This window comes from Balaenoptera borealis, assembly GCF_965194805.1.
Source record: "Balaenoptera borealis genome assembly, chromosome: 17".
In the NCBI taxonomy this organism is placed as follows: Eukaryota; Metazoa; Chordata; class Mammalia; order Artiodactyla; family Balaenopteridae; genus Balaenoptera; species Balaenoptera borealis.
The window spans coordinates 1801323-1824600 of record NC_138876.1 but is presented as its reverse complement, the minus strand read 5'-3'; the positions used below and the strand labels follow the sequence as shown (position 1 = coordinate 1824600).

General features: G+C 57.6%; 1 protein-coding gene across 5 annotated transcripts in view; it reads right to left on the bottom strand.

The window, feature by feature from the left end:
* The window catches only part of TSNARE1 (t-SNARE domain containing 1), a 133734-nt gene that overhangs the window by 61300 nt on the left and 49156 nt on the right, over positions 1-23278 (bottom strand). For all 5 annotated transcript variants that reach the window (XM_082363853.1, XM_082363856.1, XM_082363857.1 and 2 more), the window contains 3 exons: positions 21071-21145; positions 20572-20631; positions 10444-10602 (listed from right to left, as the gene is read on the bottom strand). In XM_082363853.1, the coding sequence (XP_082219979.1) occupies positions 10444-10602; positions 20572-20631; positions 21071-21145 (294 nt within the window). The remainder of the gene's footprint in view (positions 1-10443; positions 10603-20571; positions 20632-21070; positions 21146-23278) is intronic.

The window sequence follows — 23278 nt, the reverse complement described above, 5'->3', positions numbered from 1 at the left end:
CTCCCTGCAGGAGACGGCTCCTCCACCGGCCAGCCAGGTGACCCTGCACAAAGCCATTCACCTTGGAGCCAGGTGCCCCCACCTACCACTGGGCAAATGCAAACCTCCTCCTCCCTCAGTGCCCGGCGCATGGCCAGGGTAGAGCCAGAGGGAAGGTTCCTTCACGCCCATGAGACGGTGGGGGGGGCGGGGGGGGGTGAGGGTTCACACCCCGCCCCTGCCCCCACCACCCTGCAGCTCATGCGGAGCCTGGATTGACTTCCACGAGGGTCATTTCACCCCACTGCAAAATATTACAAGGAGACTCATTGCCTTTTCAGGAGTGCTCTGGGAGATGAAGCAATTAGCCTGATCTTAAACCAACACGTACTATCGACTGCAATTCCACCACTGGCTCACACACGGCGGAGGCGGCGGCTCTGCTGGGACGGAGCCCACGGCTGGGAAGGTGGTGGTGAGCGTGGGGCCTCGAGTGGCCTTGGCCTGGGCCCATTTCCGGGATCCGCGTCCCCACGACCCTCCCTGGCTGAGGCCACTAGTGGGGAGGCCAAGCTTAGGCGCCACCCTAAGGTCCAGACCTCAAGGTCACACGCGACAGCCGCGGGCTCAGCCAGGCCTCAGGCAGACAGACCCACCTCTTCACACTTCCAGGTTCCCGTCCCAAGGCCACCAGACCACCAACCTTGACTTCGGCCGCTGAGCCTGCCCGGTGGGCCGTGGACAGAGCCTCTCTCGCACAAGGCTGGCCTGGGGGCCCTGAGCCTGACCGTGGGTGCACTTGGACTCGGGGGCTCAGAGGAGCTTTTCTAGGGCACACAGCCTCCCATGCCGCGTGAGGGCACCGCTGGTACCCCCACTTCACAGCAGGGGAAATCGTCACCAGAGGTTAAGGGACTTGCCCTGGGACACGCAGCTGGGAAACATCGGCACCCACGTTCACGCCCGCCCGGCCCCCCGGCCCTGGGTCACCGCTGGGAGCGGGGCAGCCCCGGCAGTCGGGACACCTGATCAGCACCCAGGGGCAGCGGGCTCGCTCCCAGGGAGGTCCGGTGCCACAGCCACTGGCACCGGCAGACTTAACGTGCACGCGCTGGATCCCTTCCCGTGGGCACAGGGAGAGCCTCGGCAAAGGAGAGGACAGGGAGGGGGTGGCGGAGCAGGGCCACGAGCCCGGTGCCTCCTGGGGGCCTGGGAGTGAGCCCGCCGCCCCTGGAGCAGGAGCAGCCGTGCGTCGCCGTGGCCCGGCCTCGGCGGGACACACGGCTACTGTCGCGGGTGTTCCTTGTCTGGAGCAGCACCGACCCCGAGAACCCGGGACAGCCCGGGTGGAACACGGGGTCCCCAGTCCGGCCCATGTTCTGGGCTTCGGGAGAGGCCCCCAGGGAGATGCGGCAGCCAAGGCAAGTCTCCAACCGCTGCCAACACACAGGCGCAGTGGCTGCCGACCAGCTCGACAAACTGCCGTCTCCACCAGGGCCTTGTCTCCTCCCCACGTGACGTTTCTGTAGCGAGGAGCCCTCCGAGCACGGTCGGGGCTGTGGCCGAGGATGGCGGCCAGGAGCGGCAACGACCCGGTCCGCTGGCGTGAGCTGAGATGCACCCAGAGCACCGGGCACACAGGCCGGCAGCACCGAGGCGGCAGAGCCTCACGCGGGTGACCCACCCGACGGCGCTCCACAGGCACCCGCGTCTCATTCTCCGGAAACTCATCGTCATGGCTGCCTCCTGGGACGTCTCCACTCACTGGGCTCCGGGGAGTCGACGTAACCTTTGACACGGACACCCTCCTTCATTCCAGCCTCCCTCTTTTTAAGATGCCTGAGACCTCGACCGCTGACCGTCGCCACCTCTCTGCTGACGTTGAGGAGCCCCGCCAGCCCCACGTCCTGTGCAGACCGTCCTGGGGCCCTGCTTCGCCCTCAGACCCATGACCCTCTGAGTTGTTCAGCGATGAATAAATCGCTCGCTTGGAAGAGACGCTCAGGCTGGGCTCCTGGCAACACTCCGTGTTCCAGGAACGGCTTTCTGCGGAGACCCTTCCCCACGTGACTCGGACCTGACTCGCCCAGGACGAGGCTGGACCCGGACCCCTAACTCCCTCTCTGCCTCACACAAGATGAGCCGAACCACTCATCCCGCGACCCGTTGGGACAGGAGGCGTGCTGGCCACGTGTGAACCCAGCTCCTCTCCACGGCCTGGGCCCCCGCAGATGCCCCAGCCCAGCCCCTCCAGCTCGGCGCACTCCCTTGCAGACGAGAAGCCTGTCCCGACTCCCAGGTGTTTGCACGTCTTACATCACAGCGTTCTCCTCGCTCAAGAGCCCCCCACTCCCTGGAACAATCCTTTTGAATAAAGACCCACTCAAAAAAGAAGGAAGCCGCGTCGGGGGGATAAGGGGAGTGAGGGTGTCCCAGGGCCCCCTTGCTCCAGCGGGTCTCCACCAGCCTGGGGGCCAAGGGGGTGAGGATGGGAGCAGGGGACACTGCCCCAGCACCAGGCTGACCGCCGACCTCGGGCCACCGTGAGGGGGTCAGCAGGGTGCGCCCCCCGCGCAGAGCCGGACAGACTACGGGGAGAGGGTGGCGGGCGAGCCTGGGGCCACAGACCCCGCCTGGCCTCCCGGGCAGCAGCCTCCTGTGTGGCCGCAGAGAACGGACCAGACTGGCTCCGAGGGGCTGCTCAGAGCACGGGGACCCCAGGATCCCAGCTCCCAGCCAGACGAGCCTGTGGGCGCACAGCCTCCAGCCCCCCGCAGGGTCTGGGGCAGGGAGCCCCACGCACACTTTCCTAGTAGTGGGAGCAGGTGTGACCCTGGCCGCCCGGGGGGCTGCGGTCCCCACCCCCAGCCCCAGGCCTTTGGCCGGCGGAGGACTTTGTGGGCTAGCGCCTCCTCCTCGTCCAGGGTCACTCACGGATGCTGGGACGTGCTTGTTGCGGGTAGACCTGATGATGGGCCAGGAGAGGGAGGGGCCCAGGGGAGGGGGCAGCACACAGAGCGGCAGTGTCCGGGCACAGGCAACCGGCACGGATGGCTGTCCCTCCGGTCACCATGCTGGGCACCTGAGCAGGCCTCGGCTCCCGATGGAGGATGCCAAGGGCAAATGAGGGGCATGTGCCAGAGATGTGGGCCCCACCAGGAGCTGGGGTAGGAGCCGAGCTCCAGGCAGAAGTCCAGGACTCAGTCCCCGGGGTGTGAGCTCAAAGCCAGGCTGGTCACGGGGACCATGCTGGGAGCCCAGAAGCCCCCCAGGGGATGGAGCCCCCGGGGACGGCAAGCAGCCCCAGCCGCGATGCACGAGGGCGGCAGGCACTGGGAGCCATGTGCCCAGGCGTGGGCACCAGAGAGCGGGAGAGACTATAAAACACCTTAACTTAGTAAATGTTTAAATCAGGCAATTATTTTCCTGATTGCTTCTAAAACTAGAACTCATTAAAAGCTCTCACGGAATCTTCTCTCTTCTTTCACTGGCGCTGAGGAATAACAACCTTGCACAGGACATAATAAAACCTCGGGGTGTGTGTGTGTGTGTGCGCGCGCGCGTGTGCACGTGTGAGTGCCCTCCACTTTTAAGAGCAAAAAGAAAGAAAATGCCACTGCATTTTTCTCTATCATGCAATCTCTTCTCATAATTAGGATCTTGGCAACCATCCACCTACAGAGACGACGGTCCCAGTCAGTGGAATAGCCAAACTTTATTTATCGATTTGTTCACATATTTATAGCTAGATATGGGCCAGATCAACCAGCCCCCTGCGCTCTGGCCGCACAATGTCAGCTACTGGCAGGGCGGCTGAGGCCCCACAGGCTCTGCTCAGCCTGGAGGCCCCTCCTGGCCCCTCTTCACCCCAGCCTCCTCCCTCCTCGGCCTCCCAGGTAGCCATGGCAACAGAGCAGCTGGTGAGCACACAGCTCTGCACCTGGGTCAGGTGACGCAGCAGCTCAGGAGGGGAGCAGGGAGCGCCAGGCCTCACAGGTGAGATCAGGTGAGCCGGGCTTGGCACAAGGAGCCGGTGAAGACATGGCAGCACAGGACGGCGGGCAGAGCTGGCCGGGAGCCAACAGGTGACTCGGCCAGACCAGTGCCTGGCAAGCCCGTTACATGCTGGCAGTGGCTGGGGGCACGTGCCCGTCTCATTCGACTTCCTCCCAACCCCCTGGGGAGACCAGGCACTGCCCTGCCCTCCAGACAGGAAGAGCCCACCTCAAGCAGTTAAGTGACCGGCCATGGGCAGGCGGAGCTGGGCCTCGTGGGCTGGCTCCTGGGCTCCGCCATCCCCTCGTGGGGCGACCTCAGTGCCCTGCTGCACCCTCCTCGTCTGGGGAAGAGGTGTCAGAGCATCGCAGTCAGGCCAGCCCCGCTCTCGAGTCAGGCAGCCGGGCTCCAGTCCCAGCTCGGCCACGCGCAAGCTGTGTGGCCCGGCCAAGTGACACGACTCCTGCGAGGCGCCACCTCATCGCTGGTAAAACTGGGGCGCCGCGGCGCTCATGCTCACAGGGCTTTCGTGTGGGCTGATGGAAGGTGCATATAAATAAAGGCAGCAGAGCCCTTTTATTACAACACAAATCTTCTGCGGAGTCCCAACACGTAAAACTTCTCAGCCATTCACCTGCCATCCACTCAACCCTGTCCATCTACCCACCCATCACCCACCCGTCCCCCTACCATCCATCTATCTACCCACTCTTCCATCCCCCATCCCCTTGATTGCTCCAGAGAGAGTCACTGAGTGCCCAGACAGTGTCGTGCACCCTCTGGGGCGCCAGGACTAAACCAGACGAAAATCCCTGCCTCCATGGGGCTTACGTTCTCCTGGAAGAAGAGAAATAATAACGAGATAAGTAATTAAGTGGTATGTTAGACAATGCAGAGGACAACTGAAATTTTAGATGGGGAACATCTGAGTCAAAACCTGAAAATAAAAGGAAACAAGTTGCTGGAGTGTCTGGAGGAACAAGGGTCCAGGCTCGGGACGGGGGTGGGGCTGGAGGGACACACCGGCCCGGTCCTGGCACTGTGACCTCAGCCCCACTCAGGGAGGAGGGACAGGGCAGCCCACTTCGGGGGCAACGAGGAACCCAGGTCTGGGAGGTGGGACCAAACTGCCCCCGGGCTGGAGGGGGCCGCCCCGCAGAGGACCTGGGAGGACGTGGGCCCAGAGCTGTCCAGGGGGCAGCAGGAGCACGGGGGTGTGGAGGCACGCCTGGCAGAGGCGAGGGGCAGCCGTGCAGGGACAAAGCAGGGGTCACCCGTTAGCACTTGGGCAGCAGGGAGGGGCCTGAGGGTCCATGAAGACTGCCGGCCGCAGCTGTAGGGACAGCGGGCAAGCCACTGGCCAGAGGGAGACCGTGGGCTCTCAGGGCGGCCTTGTCTCCAGAAGAGGAAGCTCTGGAGGCCTTGCCTCCGCCCGCTGGGAGGACGGTCTCCCGGGAAAGGGGCCCCGGCGGAGGTCTGGGCACCTGAGGGAGTGTGGTGGGGACCTGCAGGCGCCCCTCCTGCCCCTCGGGAGAGGCCTCGCCCTGCCTCCCAGCCCGCAGCTCAGCCTGCAGCCCCAGGGGTCACCCCCGCGGCACCCAGGGATGCCCCACCTTCCAGCCTGCCAAGCACCCCGCAGCCCAGTATCTGAGAGTCCCCCATTTCTGATCACCCCACAGGACTAAGAAACAGGCTCAGAGAGGGGACTGAGGCTGGAAGGGACGCGAGGAGGGGCCAGCTGGGAGAGCTGGCTCTCCCCAGGCTGGCCACAGCCTTGCCGTGTGTCTGAAGGGACCCCAGCCCTTCTCTCGGGGCCCCACACGCTCAGTTACAGAAGGCACACAATGGAGGGTACACGGCCACTGAGAATGGGCAGTGGGCACCCAGCCCTGCAGGCCAGACTCCAGAGGAGGGAGGGCCGAGGCCCTGGAGGAGGCAGGGCTCTGGCACAGCTGCGGGTGGACAGACAGGCCGTCGAGGAGCAGAGGACAGGCCTGGGGACAAAGCTGCCGCTGGCCGACAGCGGGGAGGGGCAGCAGCTCCTGGACACTACTTCACCGGGAGCCCAGACGCCTCCTGACGCCCCCCGATCCCGCCGCTGCCTGCCCACACCCAGCCTCACACCGCTGCCTGAACCCACTTACAGCTCACACTCCATAACGAGATGGACGTTCCCGCTCCTCTCTGCTCCAGGCAGGGCCACTGGCCAGGAGGCTGCGAGCTGCCACCTCCGCCCCAGCAGCACCCCTCCCCGACCCTCGGGGTCCTGGGAGGTTTGGGGCCCCTGAGGCCTGACCCACCTGGGACCAGTGTCAGGGAGGTGCCCTCAGCTGGGAAGCCAGAGACCAGCCACCTCCAAAACAGGGCGGGGGGAAGGAGCCTGAGAGGGGAGCCAAGGGTTGGCGGAGGGTGGACGGTGCCGCGGGTGCCCTCCCGTCGGAGGGACCCGCCCCGCAGACCAGGCTCCTGTATGCTCGGAACTCCCCTCGGCCTGGCACGGCCCTCCTGATGCGCCTCACCTGGGTGCGGCCAGGGCTCAGACCACCTGGGTCCCAGCCATGTGGCGTGCCTGTCGGGAAGTGGGTACCGACATCCTGGCTCCACGGGAGCACGTGCCAGGGACACGTGTGCCCTGGGCTGGCGCGGCTCCCCTTCGTGATCAGCCACTCTGCCCTCTGGAGCCACGAGGTGCCCCCTGCTCCTCTGGCCGGAAGGGGCTGTCCAGAGGGGTCTCCTGCACTCTGGGAGCCTGCAGGCCAAGCACAGCCGTCCTTGGGGCAGGGAGCCAGCTACTGGAACACCCGGCACACAGCTCTCCATTGCCAGGGCCGCCTCTAAAGCTCCAGGCAGAGGGCAGAGCGGGGGAGGGGACCTAGGGAGGGGCTTCCGGGCAGCAGGCGCCACAGCAGTAGTAGGTGAGGGCATCACGGGAGCCCAGGGGTGGGGGGGGGTGTCTGCGGGGTAACAGGGAAGAGGGCAGTGGGGGCCATCTGATCGGGCCCACAAATGGGGAGCCCCCAAAGGGTCTTAAAGGACATTCTGTGCTGCCAGAGGACGGGTTGCCCGAGGAGGTGGGTGGAGGTCTTTACGGCGCCCTCAGGGCAGGATGCCCTCACTCGAAACCTAACTGGGCAGGTCCAGGGGCCACTGAACCAGGGAAGGGCCCAGAATCACTGCAGGAGGCCCTGGCAGCCCTCAGTCTCTTGCCCACTCACCACCTGATCCCTGGCCAGCAAGCCAAGGTGCCGGTCAGCCCCTGACAGCCCTCCATGGGCCATTTGAAATGGCAGGGCCCTGAGAGGGAGGCTACCCCCTGACCCACCCATTTCACAGATGAAATGACCGAGGCGAGAGGCAGACCCAAGGTCACCCAGGCAGTTAGTGGAGACTTGGGTCTAAAGCCAGGAAAAGGCACCCCAGGCTGGCACTTTATTTTGTCCCATAAGGTGATTCGGGGAGGGGGAGGAGAGCAGGGACAGACACTGAGCAGACCCATCAACTCTACACCCTCAGCACCAGGCTGCTTGGTGCCCAGCAGCCGCCCCGAAAATGCCCATCATGGACCAGAAGCAGAAAAGAGAAGACTATGAAGGAATCGGATGTGATTAACCTGTTGTCGTGACTTTAATTCCATCTTTTGGGCCTCAGTTTCCCCATCTGTCCACACCCCCTACCCCCCACCTAATAGGTAAGTCCTTGAAGGCAGAACAGGGCCTCAAAGGGGCTCCCTGGGACCACAAGTCTCACTCCAGTAACACTGTGAATGCATAAACCCATGCAAGTCCAAAAGCCCCCTTGGAATGTGGGGGACAGTCGGGGGGGGTTGCAGTAAGGAGTTTCCACACAGAACCAGTCTGCAGCCTGCCAAGATGAGAAATGCCACGTGTGTTTCCCGAGGCTGTTCCCACAGTCACCTTCCCAGAGCACTGGCCCACTCACCACAGCCCAGCCCCCGAAAGGCCCTGCAGATCTGGACAAACCAATCCCAAGAAACCTAAGCAGTGGGGTTCTGGCCGTCCCTCAAGGGGGCCGGGGGCCGCCCACCTGCACTCAGACCAGTGTCTGCTGCCGAGACTCCTGGCTGGGAGTCTCAGCACCTTACCGACAAGTCCTGTCAGAGGTGTGCTGTCACCAGGACAGCTGCAAACCTGGGGGAGGGCTTTTTAAAGGCTAATGACAATTTGCATTTGTCTTTCCCACTTCCAAAGACCCCGAAGTAGGGGAGGGAGGGAGGGAGGCAGGGAGGTGTGGTGCCCAAGACCAGCGATGCTGACTCCCCGTCCCACGCCATCACCCTCCGGCCGGCACCTGCTTCGTACCCACATCACCCCACGCTGCAGATGAGGAAACAGGCAAATCAGCGAGGCTGGCCTCAGGTCCCGCCCACGGCCGCCCAGGAAGCTCCAGCCTGGCTCTGAGGGCCACAGACAAGACACTGAATTCAGGCCGGCCCCGCATTAACCGAGATCCTAGTCGGCCCAGAGCCCCACTCCCCTCCCACCGGCCCGTGCGCCTCCATCTTGGCTAAATGACAGCAGTGGCCTCCACATGGGGCCCCCTCGCCCCCAGTAAAGCCCACCCCCTGCCTGTACTCACCACTCACACGAGGAGGGGCTGGCGGTACCTGGGCCTCTGCTCCCCTGAACCCCACCCTGGGGGCCTCCGCGTGGCCACAGAGCTGTGCATCTGGCCCCCACCTCAACCTGGCGGCCACGAGAGGCTGTCCAAAGCGCTGGCTGACCCCCTGAGCAAACCCCACGACCTCCTGGGGCTTTGCCCTCAGAGCGGAGCGCCCACCTGCTCAGGAGCTCCCAGCATTTCCTGGGGCGCGGCCCACACCCCACCCACGTCCTCAGGCCCTGGGCCCTGCTGGGAAGCCTGCACCTCTGCTCCCTATGCGCCAGGCCAAGGCCAAGTCCGTCCTAAGCAGCCGCTTCATCCCACCTCACACAGGCGGTCCAGACCCCCGGGTGTGCCCGAGGGGCTGTCGGGGGCTCTCCCTAAGAGGGCTTCAGCTCTCGAGCTGCAGGAAGAAGCGGGTCCCTCTCCGCCCAGGCCTGCCGGCACCCGGAGTTGTCAGGGCGATGGCTCCTGATTTGTTCTCAGCTTCTCTGGGAAAGCAGGTCTCACTGTGCCAACAGCGGGATAAAAACATCTCTGTGTGTCTGGTCCTTTCTGGACCATCTCGGCAAGAGGGAGAGGCTTGCCTCCCGAGACACGGCCCCCATGTGGCCGCCTTCCTCTCTGGGCAGCGAGGTCTGGTGGGGGGAGGCGGTCCGCTGAGGCAGGTCCTCTGACGGGGGCTGAAGGAACAAGCATTCCTCCACCAGGCCGAAGTGCGGAGGTGGGCAGAAGGAAGGGGGTCGAACCCCGCCTCCCAGGGGGGCGTCCACCTCCTTCAAGAGTGTAGGACCTGCTCGTTGCAGACATGGTGACAGAGCCTGGGCCAGTGGCTCAGTTTACCAACTTGCCCAAGTCTCTGTTTTTCTAAAAGAAGCTGCTTTTAGGGAAACTTTGTTCCAGAAACCCAGCTCCTGAAAGCTTCGGGGCAGGCAGGCCCCCCAATTCCTCCACCGGCAGGCAAAACCGAGGCCCAGAGGGAGGAGGGAACACACACTCGGAGGCTCAGGCCCCACCACCAAGAGAAACAGGCGGCCCAACGGCTACATTCTACATGCACTTCCCACATCAGGAGGCCCCCTCACACACTCACTGGCACACCTGCCCCTGCACCTGCACATCCACCCACATACTGGCACACCCACTCAGGCACCTGCTCCCACAGGCCCATCTCAGGGAACTGCACACCTCTGGCAGTTGTCACAGGTCATCCGTGGCCAGCAAAACATCTGGCAGCACGTATTACACACGTGCAAACTTGAGAAGAACAAAGAACTAGCAGCCCCCCACATCCCATGGTTGGACCCTGACACCACCACTGCCACCTGCTGGCAGCTGCCCCAAATTACAGGGTCAGTTCTCTGGGCAGTTCACTCAACCACTCAAAAACTATCCACTGGAACTAACTGCTCTGGGCGCTGAATGGCCTCATCAGAGTGAAATGGCTTCCTGGAAACCTAAGCATGCAGTGAAGGAAGCAGCCACGGAGACTGGCACGTGCCACCCGGGCACAGGCCCTGGGCTCCAGGCCAGAGGGCTGAGCCCACTAGGAAAACGTGGCGGGGGGGCGATGAGACACAGGGTGAGACTCTGTTGGGTTCCCTGGACTCCCTCTCTCCACCGGGCGGCCCAGGTGGCCAAGCTCAGGCAATGCCCTGGGAGCCCAGGTCCAGCCCCTCTGGGCTCGGGCAGGGGGCGGGCCTCAGTCTGCTGGTCACAGGGCAGTGGCACCAGCGCAGGGCCGGCCCAGCCTCCACTGCTGGAGCGCCGAGAGCTGCCACGGCCGGGAGCCGGGGACACCCGTGGGCACACACACGCGCACGCACGCGTGCTCACGCCAGCCCGCACCTCGATCTGCAGGATGGCCTCCTCGCGCAGCCGGATGGCCTCCAGGTCCTCCTCGGTGATCTCCGGAAGCAGCGCCTGCCCCTGGGCCTGCCACACGCCGTCGCCCCCGTTAAAGATCTTCTCGTCCTCGGACAGCTCAGCAAATGGGGCCTGGGGACTCTGCCGAGACACAGACCAAGGTTACCCGCATGCACAGCCCGCTGCCACCAGGCCGAGCTCTCGGCAGGCACCCAGGAGCGCCCAGCCTGCAGCCCTGAAGGGGCGGGGGGCGGGCTCCACCCTGTCACTCGAGGGACATCCCCACAGGGTCCTGGGTGCTGGGGCTGCCGTAGATGGGGGGCAGACACCGGGCCCTGTGGCCGTCCCAGACCTGGCTGCGGGGAGCACTCGGCAGGACCCCACAGCCCCCCAGAGCAAGGGCCACACAGAAGACCCTGCAGAGCACAGCCGCCACGTTCCCAGCTCTTGAGGGGTCACAGGTCTCTTCGTGAGCCCCCAGAAAATGTCCCTACGTGCACACAAACCCCAGCTTTTCGTCTGGGGGCTGTGGCCCCCCCAAAAGCCCGTCCCAGAGCTGGTTACAGACCAAGTGCAGCTGCCGGGCAGGGGCCGTGGAAACCGAAGCATGGACGTCACCCAGTAGGGCACAGACCCGCCCCAGCTGGGACCAGATCACAGGGAAGGAAAGCCTGAGGGGGGTTTTCAAGTTGTCTTATCCTTTACTGATTTCTTTAATTCACCAAATTTTCGAATTCAATAAACTAGTAGCTTCTCCCTTTAATGAACTCTGTTCCCTGATGGGACAACCTGGGTGCAAGTGAGCTGACATCCACCCCTGAGGTGCCAGTCCCGAGTGGGGAGTGGGGTGCCAGTGGGGGGCCGCGCCTACTCAGCCCCTGCAGAGATGAGACAGCAGGAGCCGGGGATGCCCCTCCCCCCAGAGCCGTGGCTTCACACGAACAATGCTTCCAATTTACCTGCAAACGTTCAGCAACAAAGACTACTGACCTGCACCCCACGGCAGCCCCCTAGGAAGACAGATAACGGCACACGCACTCCCCCCAGCCCCGCTCCCCCAGGCCTGTCGTGATGACCAGGGCAAGAGGAGAAGGCACAGAGGACGGCAGAGCCCCGGGAGGGCAGCCTGCCCACCAGCGCCCCTCACCTCCCACGTGTGTCGAAGCTCCTTGGAGCCGCTGTCTCCGACGCTCCCGACATCCTTGCAGGGAGCAGCCAGGAGCCCACTTTACAGGTGAGGCCGCAGAGGACGAGAGGCCAAGAGGCCAAGGAACCCAGAAGAGCCGGGACGTGGAGCAGGGCTCCGGGCTCCCACCCGGCACAGGGAGCTCCAGGGCGAGAACCACAGACCAGGAGAGAGGACGGTGCCGGCACAACGCTGACCACACGCCCTCCTCCCGGCCCGGGGACACACTGTCCTGGAGGCAGAGGTCAGTGCTGGGCGCACAGACAGGGGACGGCTGCCGCTCTTCTTGAGCCCCTCGTACAGGTGTCTGGGCAGCGGGGACGGGGCTGAAACACAGGACTGCCGTCGCCCACGCAACGGCCCTCTGCTGGCGCCACGTCCCCAGGACACTTGGCGTCGGTCACCTTGGAAGGAGGCTGCAGAGGCTGCCGCTTGCCTATTTTCTGCTTCCCCTTCGTTATAGGCCCCTGATGTCTGCCTGCAATGAAGACCACCTTCCCATGCCCTGTGCAGCTCAGGGTCACATGGCAGAGTCCTGGCCACACTGACGCCAGAGAAGTGACTCTGGGTGTGAGTGTTGGGGGGGCGGTCCAGGGGTCCACTCGGCTCCACAGGACGGTCTCCGTGCCTGTCCTCCCAGCAGACCCTGCTCCCTGCGGGCCCTGCCACACCGCCTCCAGGAGGCCCCTCAGGTCAGCAGGAGGAGAACACAGTCGAGTGTCCACATTCTTTCCTGCACTTTTGGGCCCATGATGGCCGCTGCAGGCCTGGCCTGCGGTGGAGTGGAGCAGATGGACACTGCACACACCTACTCATTTGGGCACCAAAAGCAGCAAATGGCACAAACAAGAACCTTGGGGCATTTGGACAAACGCCAGTACAGGCGGGCGCGAGGTGCTGGAAAGCCACATGTGTGACTGCGCTAGAAAAGGGGACACACCGGATGCCGCCCTTTCCTCTGCTCGCGGCCCCGCGGGGTGGCACGCTCCCCTCGGTTACAGGGTGACATGTCCGCACGCACCCCGTCCTGCTCGCAAAGCTGGCACTCTCCCTACAGACCACACCGATACACGCAGCACCTCGTCCCCGGAGTCAGCAGAGGCCTTTAAATAAATAAATACGTGGATACATGAATACAAAATAAAAGATCTAAAATATCTGCTGACGGGCGCTCCTCATCCAAGGCGGCAATCACCACCTCCCCTTCCCGGTGTGGGCGGGAGGAAGTGAGCAGCGCCAGGCGGGCAGGAGCGGGATGGGGGCTGGGCCCGCGCCAGGCCGCGCGGCTGCCACCGCCTCTCCTTCTGCGCCTCCCAGGCCCCGCCTAGGCTGCTAAGCCAAGTCAGGTTCCGGCCCAGCACCGGCACCGTCGGGCCAGCGGCACACTCTCAGGGCCTCAGCGTTCTCCTCCATAGAACGGGAAGAGTGACCCGCGCCCAAGGCCTGTGGCCTGTGCTCACCACACAGCAGCTGTGCTGTCTGCACCCCCGTCCCGTCCCTTCCTCGTGCTGCCCGGTACAGCCCTCACTCCCAGCAGGAGGCGCGGCACCTGGTCCCCCTCGCTGATCCCACGCCCTCAGCCCAAGGCGGGGAGGGGACCCAGAAAGCTCGGCTCTGCCGCTTACTAGCTGTGTGATCCTGCCGAGTTCCTGAACTCCAACCTCAGCCTTCGCTTCCCTAAGACGGGGCTGATACCACCCATGTCCCAGAGTCGCATAAAGGAGCGACTGGGATGAAGGCGAGCACACATGAAAACGAGACGCCAATGGAAAGCCCAGGTCGGGAGCCATGCAGGGCCGCCCAGCCCCGGGCAAGTGAGTTACAGGGCACAGGACACGCGTGCCTGCGGGGGACCCCAACGGTGCACCCCTCCCAGCAGCGGCTGCTCCAGAACAGGGCACCCAGCCCTGAGCTGCACTGACGGCCGCCCCCCACCCACCTGATTCCATTGGCCCGGGGCACCGCCTGGACAGGGGCTTCTAAAGGCCTCCCTGGCAAACCTAATAGCCCCCGTGGGAAGAGCCCCGGCCCGCGCACCCAGGGCCCGAGACACGGGCACGCCCACTGCAGCTCTGCTGTAAAGCACAGCCTGGCCAGCAGGGGGTGGGCAGGAGCACCGGGGCGCAGCCTGCAGTGAGCACCAGGGACCAGCTGAAAGCGAGTCAGACGCTACGGTGCAGAGGTGACACTACGGGTGTCGCGTGAAGCCTCCTGGAGTCTGGGTTTCCGTGGGAGCTCCAGAAAGCTGAAGCAAAGGGTGCCGGCCTCCCTGCAGGCATGGGTACCGCGCCTGGCCTCCACAGGTACCGGCCGCCCTCCCCAAGCGGCTCAGGACAAGGGACCAGGGAGGGAGAGATGGCTGATCCCGCCACAGCCCCCCTCCTGTAAGGATCAGAAAGCACCCTTTGTTCTCCTCACAAAGCCTCAATTCGCATCTTGAGCTCTGAAGCCAGGATTAGGATGTGCGGGCAGGGCGGGCGCTGGGGAGGCAGCGCAGGGGATAGCCGTGTGATGGTTTTCCAGTTTGCGGGGCAGCCAACAAAGGCGCCTTTCTCTTCGTTCCAAGGCCCAGGGCTTGGGTTCCGTTCCGACACGTCCATTAGAAGCCCACAATCCAACGTGACTGCTGGGGGGCGGGCCCAGCAGTTTCCCGTGAGAAGAGATGGAGCCCAGTGGGGGTTCAGGGAGGCCAGGAGGGTGCGTGGCGGGAGCTCAGCGTGGCCCCCCACCCAGGGCCAGTGAGCAGCGACCCAGGGCTCTCAGGGGCTCTGGGAAACGGGCCACCGTCTCGCCAACTCCGGCCCAGGGCTCTGCACGGGAAGTCCGTGACCCCGGCGGGAGGGCAAGCGTCAGAACGAGAGCTGGTCACACGCTTGGGAAACACAGCTTCTGTGTATACAGTAGCCCGAGGCTGGTCGTCCACTTCTCCAAATAGCAAAAGGCTGTGTGTGTGTTAGCTGACGGAAGTCTCTGGAGGCTCAGTGAAGCCCAGGACACAGAACAGGCGTGACCGTCGCAATCCTTCCCTGGCCCCATATTAAATAGAGGCGCTGGGGCCCAGGGGCAGGGCCAACCCGCCCTGCGCCTGGCGGGGACGCACGACTAGGGTACTTCCCAGCAGACGCGAAGGTGAGGCGGTCTTTACTGCTGCTGCCGGGAGCACGGGGCTCTGGTGAACCCACGCCGAGCTGGCGATGGCGATGCAGACTTCAGAGTGTTCCCAGCGCTGGACAGGCACGGCCCTGCCTTGGGACAGAGGCCGGCCCAGAAGCACCTGGGGGCTGCCCACTGCCTAGGCCTGGGTAGGAGACTGACCCAGGACCCAGCTGAGGCTGCGGCCGACCACAGCCAAGAAGGCGACTCCAGAGAAGCCAAGCTGCTCCTGCTCACAGCCACAGCCAGCACGCGGCTCGGAGGAGAGCCGGCAGGCAGCGGCACCCTGCTCCTGCCAGGCCCAGGACCACCTGTCTGCAGATGGTGGCCCCGAAGTCCGGGGCATCAGTGTGGCAACATCCCCGGGCTGAACCCTGCAGTACGTCATCTCATCAACTACAGCGTGCAAAATTCCTGGAAATAATCTAATCTTTCATAACTTCCGTCAGAAGCACTGTTGACCACTCTCTTCCTCTTTAAGAAAAACTCTACTGAAATAGGACATCAGTAGTTGAATGAACAAATCACAAGTGTAGATGGGTCTGTGAATTGTAACAAAAGAAAGACTTCCGGGTCAAGATACGGACATTCCAGCCTCCTACTCATTACGCTGTCCCCTACCAAGGGTAGGGGCTTCTAACTCTGCCCATTGGTTTGGTCCGGTTCTGACCTCTATCCTCTTTGGGCTCAGCGTGTGTCCAAGATGTCACCGGGGCCTTGCTGGCCACAGCACAACCCTTCTGCTGCCAGAGTCTCCCATTTACGGACTCGGCACAAACGCTCTGTCCATCCCACCGCAGGCTGGCTCTCCCCCAGGTGTCTGCTGCTGCGTGTCACGTGTGCTCAGCGTTCTTCTATGTGCCTTTTCACTGGGTATACACTTGAGGTGGAGCTGCAAGGCCACAGACAGGACGACGTTTCACTCCACAGGTGGGTTCAGCTACCAGAGAGGGGGCACCGTTCACACTCCCGTCGACCGCGCAAGGTCTCCAGCTGCCCCACAGCCTTGCCGGCACTCGGCATACTCCCGCGTTTTCATTTGTTCTTTTCAGTTGTGTTGGTGGGTGTGAGGTGTGCAGAGACGGAGCATCGCGGGTTAACTTTGCCTGCTTCTAATGACACATGCTGAGCACACACCCATGTGCTTACCAGCCATCCCGACGTCCCTTTTCAACGTGCACGCCCAAGGTGTTTGCCCTTTTTTGTCTTTGAGTTGTCTGCCTTTTTCCTACTGATTTGTAAGAGAGCTTTACATATTATGAAGTCCTTTCAGATACGTGATGTGCAAATGCCTTGTCTCACTCTGTGGGTCACCTCTTCACTCTCTTAGGGTTGTACAGACTATAACAAAGTCAAGTTTATCACTTTTTCTTTATAGTGAGTACATTTTCATCTGTGTGGGAGGAAGATAGCCTCCTACGGTAGCCTCTAGAAGCTTCACTGCCTTACCGTTCACATTTAGATCTGTGATCCGGGGAAGTGTTCTGAGCCTGGGTGAACCGGGGTGAAGATCTGTTGGGGGTGCCAGCCTTGTGCCAGCAGTGCTCCAGCCCCCTCCCAGCCACGCAGCGATGGCGCTGGGCCCGGAGCACTTCCTGGCTGAGAGGGTACTCACAGCCTGAGCTGGCTTGTCGCCTCGTGTGAACATCCTGTCCTGCACACCGCTCCTCAGTCACTCCGACACCGAGATGAAGTGGGCGGGGTGTTCGGACCTGTACTTGCCGTGTGCTCAACAGGACCTTTCCCAGCTCAACCATCAGCCAATCAGCATCAAGTCCTGTGCAAATCCTGTGTTTCCCACTGCGTGGCAGTGCACCTCCCACAAACCAGGTAATCACGTATGTGTGAGTCTGCATCTATATGCGACTCTGATCCCACTGGTCTGTTTGCTTAGCCTTCAACAAATACCACACTGTTCCAATTTCTATTGCTTTATATTGTGTTCTGATACCTGGGAATGTAAACCCTCCAGTTCTGTTCTTCAAAATTGTCTTCTTTATCCGGGGGTCTTTATATTTCCATATAGATTTTATGATCAGTTTGACAATTTACACACACATCATATACAAACACATATTCAAAACCTGCTAGGATTTTTATTTGGATTGTATTGAACCTACAGAACCACTTGGTGAGAAATGACATCTTTATACATCAAATTTTCCAATCTACAAATATGGTGTACCCCTCCATTATTTAATCTTCTGTAATTTCTCTCAGTAATGTTTTATAGTTTTCTATACAGAAGCTTAAACAACTGGTCATAGATTTCTTCCTAGTTTTGATGCTATCATAAGTGCTATCACTTTTTAAGTATCATTTCCAAATTGTCTTTTGCTGGCACACACACAGTTTTCTTGCATACTGACATGATAACAGAAATCCTGTTACATTCACTTACGAACTCTTAAGTTTCATCAGATTCATTCACATTTTCTAGTTACACAATCATGTTGTCTGTGAAGGGGTTTTAAACCTTCCCAATTTTAAACCTTTTATTTCTTTTTCATCTCTTATTGCACTGGATATGCCCTCAGTGCAATGAAGAATAGAAGCAATAATACTGGACACTATGTCTCCTCCTCACTCTCAGGAGAAAAGATTTTAATATCTCACCAGTGAGTGTGCTGCTGACTGTTGGACTTTTGAAGATACCCTTTATCAGATTAAAGGCATTCCTATCTATTCCTAGTTTGCGGAAAGTTTTGAGTCCCCCTAAGTGGGTACTGAATTTTACCAAATGCTCTTCCGTGTCTATTGAGATGATCGAATAGATTTTCTTTCTTACTGAATTAACATGGCAAATTACTCTGATTATTTCTGAATGTAAACCAACCTTGCATCCCTAGAATAAATCCCACTTTATAATGATGTATTACCTTTATATATATTGCTAGACTTAGCTTATTAACATTTTGGTTAGGATTTTTGCTTCTATGCTCATGAGCCAGCACGTTATTTTCCATTTACTAGCCTCATAAAGCAAGGTGGGATGCATACCTTTTTTTATATTCTATATAAGAGTTTGTGTAAACTGGTATTATTTATTCCTCAAATATTTGGGAGAATTCATCAGTAAAGACATCTAGTCTGAAGTTTTATTGCTAGGATGTTTGTTAATTATGGATTTCATTTCTTTAATAAATACTGGACTTTCCAGATTTTTTACACATCCTGGGAGGTTACATTTTTCTTTAAAAACTTGTATTTCATATAAGTTGTCAAATTTATCGGCATGAAGTTGCTAACAGTATCTTATTATTTTTTTTTTAGTTTTTAGAAACTATAATGATATAGCCATTTTCATTACTGATACTAGTAATTTGTATTTTCTCTCTGTATCTTGATTAATCTTGTAGGATTTAACAATTTTATTAATCATTCTAAAGAACCAATCTTTGGCTTTGTTGAATTTGTCTGTTGTGCATCTATTTTATATTTCATTGGTTTCTGCTTTTTCCTATATATTTTCTTTGGATTTAATTTTTTTGTTGTTTTTCTAGCCATTTGAGATTGAGAATTAGATCACTAATTTTCACACGTGCTTCTTTTCTAATATATGTATTTAAAGTTATAAACTTCCCTCTAAGCACTGCTTTAGTTGCAACCCATAAGCTTTGATTTGTTGCATTTTCATTTTTGTTCAGTTCAAGAGTATTTCTAATTTCTATTAGGGTTTCTTCTTTGATCCATGGGTTATTTCAAATTATATTATTTAAATTCTCAACCCCTGGTGTTGAGAATTTTGTTACCAGATTCTACTTTAATTGCACTCTGGTTAGAGAACATATTCAGTATTATGTCAATCATTTAGCATCTGCTGAGACTTGCTTTACCATCCAGCATATGTATTATGCGTATATTCTCTTAGTGTCATCAATATCAATTAGGTCAGTGTATTAGTCAGTAGTATTGCTTGAATATTTTATATCCTTACTGAATTTTTTCAATTTATTTTATTAGTCATTTAGAGTGGTGTGTCATAATTTCCGACTATGATCGTGGATTTACTAGCTTTCCTTTTACTACTATCAGTTTTGCTTTATATTTCTATTTTTGAGGGTATATTGTTAGGTACATATAAATTTAAAATTATATCTTCCATTTGAATTAACTTTTTATCCTTACAAAATATACCTCTGTATGCCCACTAAGAATTCTTCATGTGAAGTCTACTTATTCTGATATTAATATGGCTGTACCAGCTTTCTTTAGCTTTTGGTTGCACAATATATCTTTTTTCCATCTTTTTACTTTCAACATTTTTCTGGATTTATATTTAAGGTTTGACTCTTCTAAGCACTACACAGTTTTTTTCTTTTAACCAAGTCTGACCATCTGTGCCTTTTAATTGGAAGGGTTAGTCCATTTTAGCTTAGCATAAGTGGTATAAATCAACCATCTTACAATTTATTTCCTATTTTTTCCTGTTTTGTGTTGATTTATTTATTTTTTGCTTTTAAATTAATCATTTGTTTTATTATTTCATAGGTACCTATTAATTTATGTTATAGTTTCTATTCTTATATTGTCCTTTTAGTATTACCTACAATGCAATATGCATCCTTGGATTATTACAGCCTACCTTACGTTGGTATTTTTGTCTCTTCTCTGATGACGCAAGGACATTACAATACCTTAACACCATTTACCTCCTTTATGTCCTCTGTGCTGTTGTTGTACAAGTATTTTCATTTGCCCCATATCTTAAACCTCACAAGTCATTATTATTATTGCTCAACAGTCAACATGAATTTAGGTGTATCCACATTTTACTGTTTTCAGTGCCCATAATTCCTTCCTCCATTACTATGCTTCCATCTGGGATTGTCTTCCTTTTTCTACTTTTAGAGAGTTCTGTTGATGAATTCTCTCAGTTTTTGTTTCTCTAAATATGTTTTCATTTCACCTTTACTTCTGAAAAATATTTTCACCAGATGTAGAATTCCAGGTTGGTAGTTATTTTCTTTCAACTGTCCTCTGGCTTCCACTGTTTCCTTTTAAAAGTCAAGTGTAAGTCTCATTGCTTTTTTAAAAATAATGTGACTTTTTCTTGGGCATCTGAGTTTAAGATTTTTTTCTGGCTTTAATCTGCTTTTAAGATTGTATTTTTGTCTTTGGTTTTCAAGTTTTTATTATGATGTGACTAAGCGTAGTTTTAAGAAACAGGGTAACTTTATCCTATTCATCATAGAGCTTCTTCAATCTGTGGCTTGAAGTATTTGGACAGTTTTGGAAAATTCTCAACCATTACCTCTTCAAATATTGTTTCTCTCCATTCTCTCTCCCCCCTGTTCATCTAGGACTCCAATTACACTCTTTACTGGATTTTCTATCGTTCCTACTCACAGGAGGGTTGGTCTAATACAAGTTGGTCCTGTACAGCAGGTAGAACTGTCAGCAACCACTTCCCTGTATCAAGCCCATGCCAGAGACCTGAGGATAAAATGTCAATTTCTTTTTCTGTTTTAAGGATATTTAATTCATTATTTTATTTTATTTTATTTATTTTATCTATATTTTTATTGAAGTATAGTTGATTTACAATATTGTGTTAATTTCTGCTGTACAGCAAAGTGATTCAGTTATACATGTATACATTATTTTTTTATATTCTTTTCCATTATGGTTTATCATACGATATTGACTATAGTCCTCTGTGCTATACGGTAGGACCTTGGTCCTCCCTGCCCTTCCCTGGAGCCCCAGTGGCACTGGATTCTATGCTTTCCTCTAACGCCCACTGACCAGGGTAAATACTCAGCACCCACCTGCTGCTTGCCAACCCTCTGTGCTGTGGGAAGCAGTGCTCTGGACTTTTCTGCAATTTTCTGTTGGATAAAGTACAAGAAAAGGGAGACGGGAAGAACAGAAAAGGTGGGGAAAAGAGAAGAAACAGTCAGATAAACACAAAGTACTGGGCGATGACCAACAGCAAAGCACACCTTCAGCTGCCCCAGGACTCTGGAAAACTGGGAGCTTGGCTGGGCTTGGGGGATGATCTGCTAGATGGCTTCCTTCCACACACTCAGGCAGGTGTGGAAGGATGGGTGATACCTGTTCTCCCACCTCCCAGGGGGCTGTCATGAGGACCCTCTTGGGCAGCACTCCAGAGGTAAACATCCCTCACTTGCACGCATGCTGCGGTCCCACCAGCCAGATCCTGGCGATTATCCAATGTCTGCAAGGTGGCCCTTCCTCTGCTTTGGGGGATGGGACTGTACCAGGCCGACCCAGAGTGGGTGCTCAGGGGACCTGCAGGGGCCTCACCTTTTGCACCACTCCATAGCTCTGGATGGCGTCTGAAAGCTGAGTTTTCAGACGGTCCAGCTGAAGACGCTCCTGCTGCAAAGAGGGGGGAAGGGGGGCTTCAACAGGCTGCCGAGGCCTCATCTTGCCCCCGCGGCCCCTCCATCCCTGGGCGCTCCAGTTCGCTATGCTCCTGGGCCCCTCCCGTCCCTCCTGGCGGCACCTGCACCACAGCGTCCCCGTCCATCCATCTCCAGCCTCACGGCCGTCACCACTCCCTCTGCCATTGGAACTGGGTTCATCCCCATCTTCATCACCCGGTGCCGTCATCTCCATCACCTCAAACACCAGCAAGGGCTCCACGCGCTCAGCCAGCATCACCGCGAACACCATCTCCACCCAAACCACACGCACCGTCAACACTGACCTCGGGGCCAGCTGCTCTAACGTGATATGCCTGTCCGGTCCCCAAAACAGACTACTCGGGTGAGAGGTGTTACGATCCCCATCTAACAGCTCAGGAGACCTTGGGCACAAGATCCTAAGTGGCCTGTTCAAGGTCACACGGGTGGTGACGCTGCATCTCATCCCAGCGTCGGAACTGCAGTCGGCAAACCACCCGTCCTGCCCCCAGCGCCTCAGCACTCACACGCGGCCTCTGCCCTCCTGCTGGAACGGGACCCCTGGACCCTGGCACCGCCAGGCCGTCAGGAGCCACCGCCCCTCCTCTCTCACCACACAGCACTAGCACCAGTGGAGCCACGTCGGTGCCGGTGTCCTTGGACCAGGACGCGGACACAGGCTCCTGGTTCCCTCCTGCCCCCAGCACCTCCTGTCAGCTCCCAGGAGGGCCCCGGACACCCCCCAGACCCTGCGTCTCAAGTCCCAAAACCCAGCCCTCGCTGCCACCGTGCACCCCATGCACCCCATGCAAGCCCACGGGTGAGAAGGAGCCGCGGGGCACCAGCAAGCCAGACACGTTTCGGGAGACCAGCTCTCCAACACCTGCCCTTCGAGGGCACTTGGCCGTGTCTGGGCCTCACAGTTCCGTGTGGCTGCAGCTCTGTGGGGTCTGTTTCAGTGTCCAGGTAGGGCTCTTGTAATTGGCACCATATGTATGCCCCAGGACAGACCTAAGAGCCCAAGAGGCTATTTAGTGCTTTTGAGCAAAACATCTGAAGCTCTGCAGCCCATTTGATCCACCACCAGCTCCGGGTGATGGGCTCAGCCTTTCTTCCCTGCGAGAGCAGTGCCCCAAGCTGCCCGCCTGGACGAGACGTCCTCCCGCAGGACCTCATTTGTGTTCTCCCAGCATCCGGCAGAGTAGGTGTTCAATAAATGTTTGTTGGTTCTCAGATGGATGGATGGGTGGGTAGATGGCTGGGTAAGTCAGTGGATGGGCAGGTAAATGGATGGAGGAACAGATGAACAGACAGGGGGGCTGGTGGGTGGGTGGATGGCAAGAAGGAAGGATGTATTAGGCTAAAAGTGAGCCCTCTGAACTCCCAAGGGGGTCAACTCTGCTTTCCAGCCCTTGTGACATACACAGAGCTGGGGACATGCGTCACAAGGCCACACGTGAACAGGCCCATGAACACCAAGGCCTCAGAACCGCTGCAGACGCTGCCCTGTGCTGCGTGAACCCTGGGCGAAGGCCAGGACCAGGCGCCCGCCTCTGGTCCCGACGAGCAGGCTGTGATTGTTCTATCGCATGCAGAGCAGTGCCCGCCACTCCCGACAAAGCTCTGAGTGCCTCCTCCACCTGAGACCTCGGGTGCACCCTGCCCACGCCACGCGGGGACCCCTGACCCCTGATTCTGGGACGTTTTTTTAAGTGTATTTTTTTTTTTATCAAAGTGTAACTCAAGTTTTCGAGCTGGGTCTACTTTGTTAGGTAAAATCCATCTATCTTAAGTGTACAGTTCACCTTAAGTGTAAGCTTCAGTCGTACAACCATCACCAGCACCTGGTTTTAGAACATTTCCATCGCCCCCAAAGCCCTCTGTGTCCTCCTGAGGCCAGTCCCCAGCCCGGGCTGCCACGTCTGCTTTCTGTCTCCAAAGGGACCTCCGGGCGCCCCGGGCGCACAGAATACACACGTGCTCCTCCCCCTCTGCGGGACCCCTGTGCCGCCCAGGCTGAGCGGTGTCTGCGGTCCACGCCTGCCCACTGCTGGACGGCGCCCGCGGGGCTCACCACGGGGCCTGAGTCTTCCTCACCAGGGGCAGG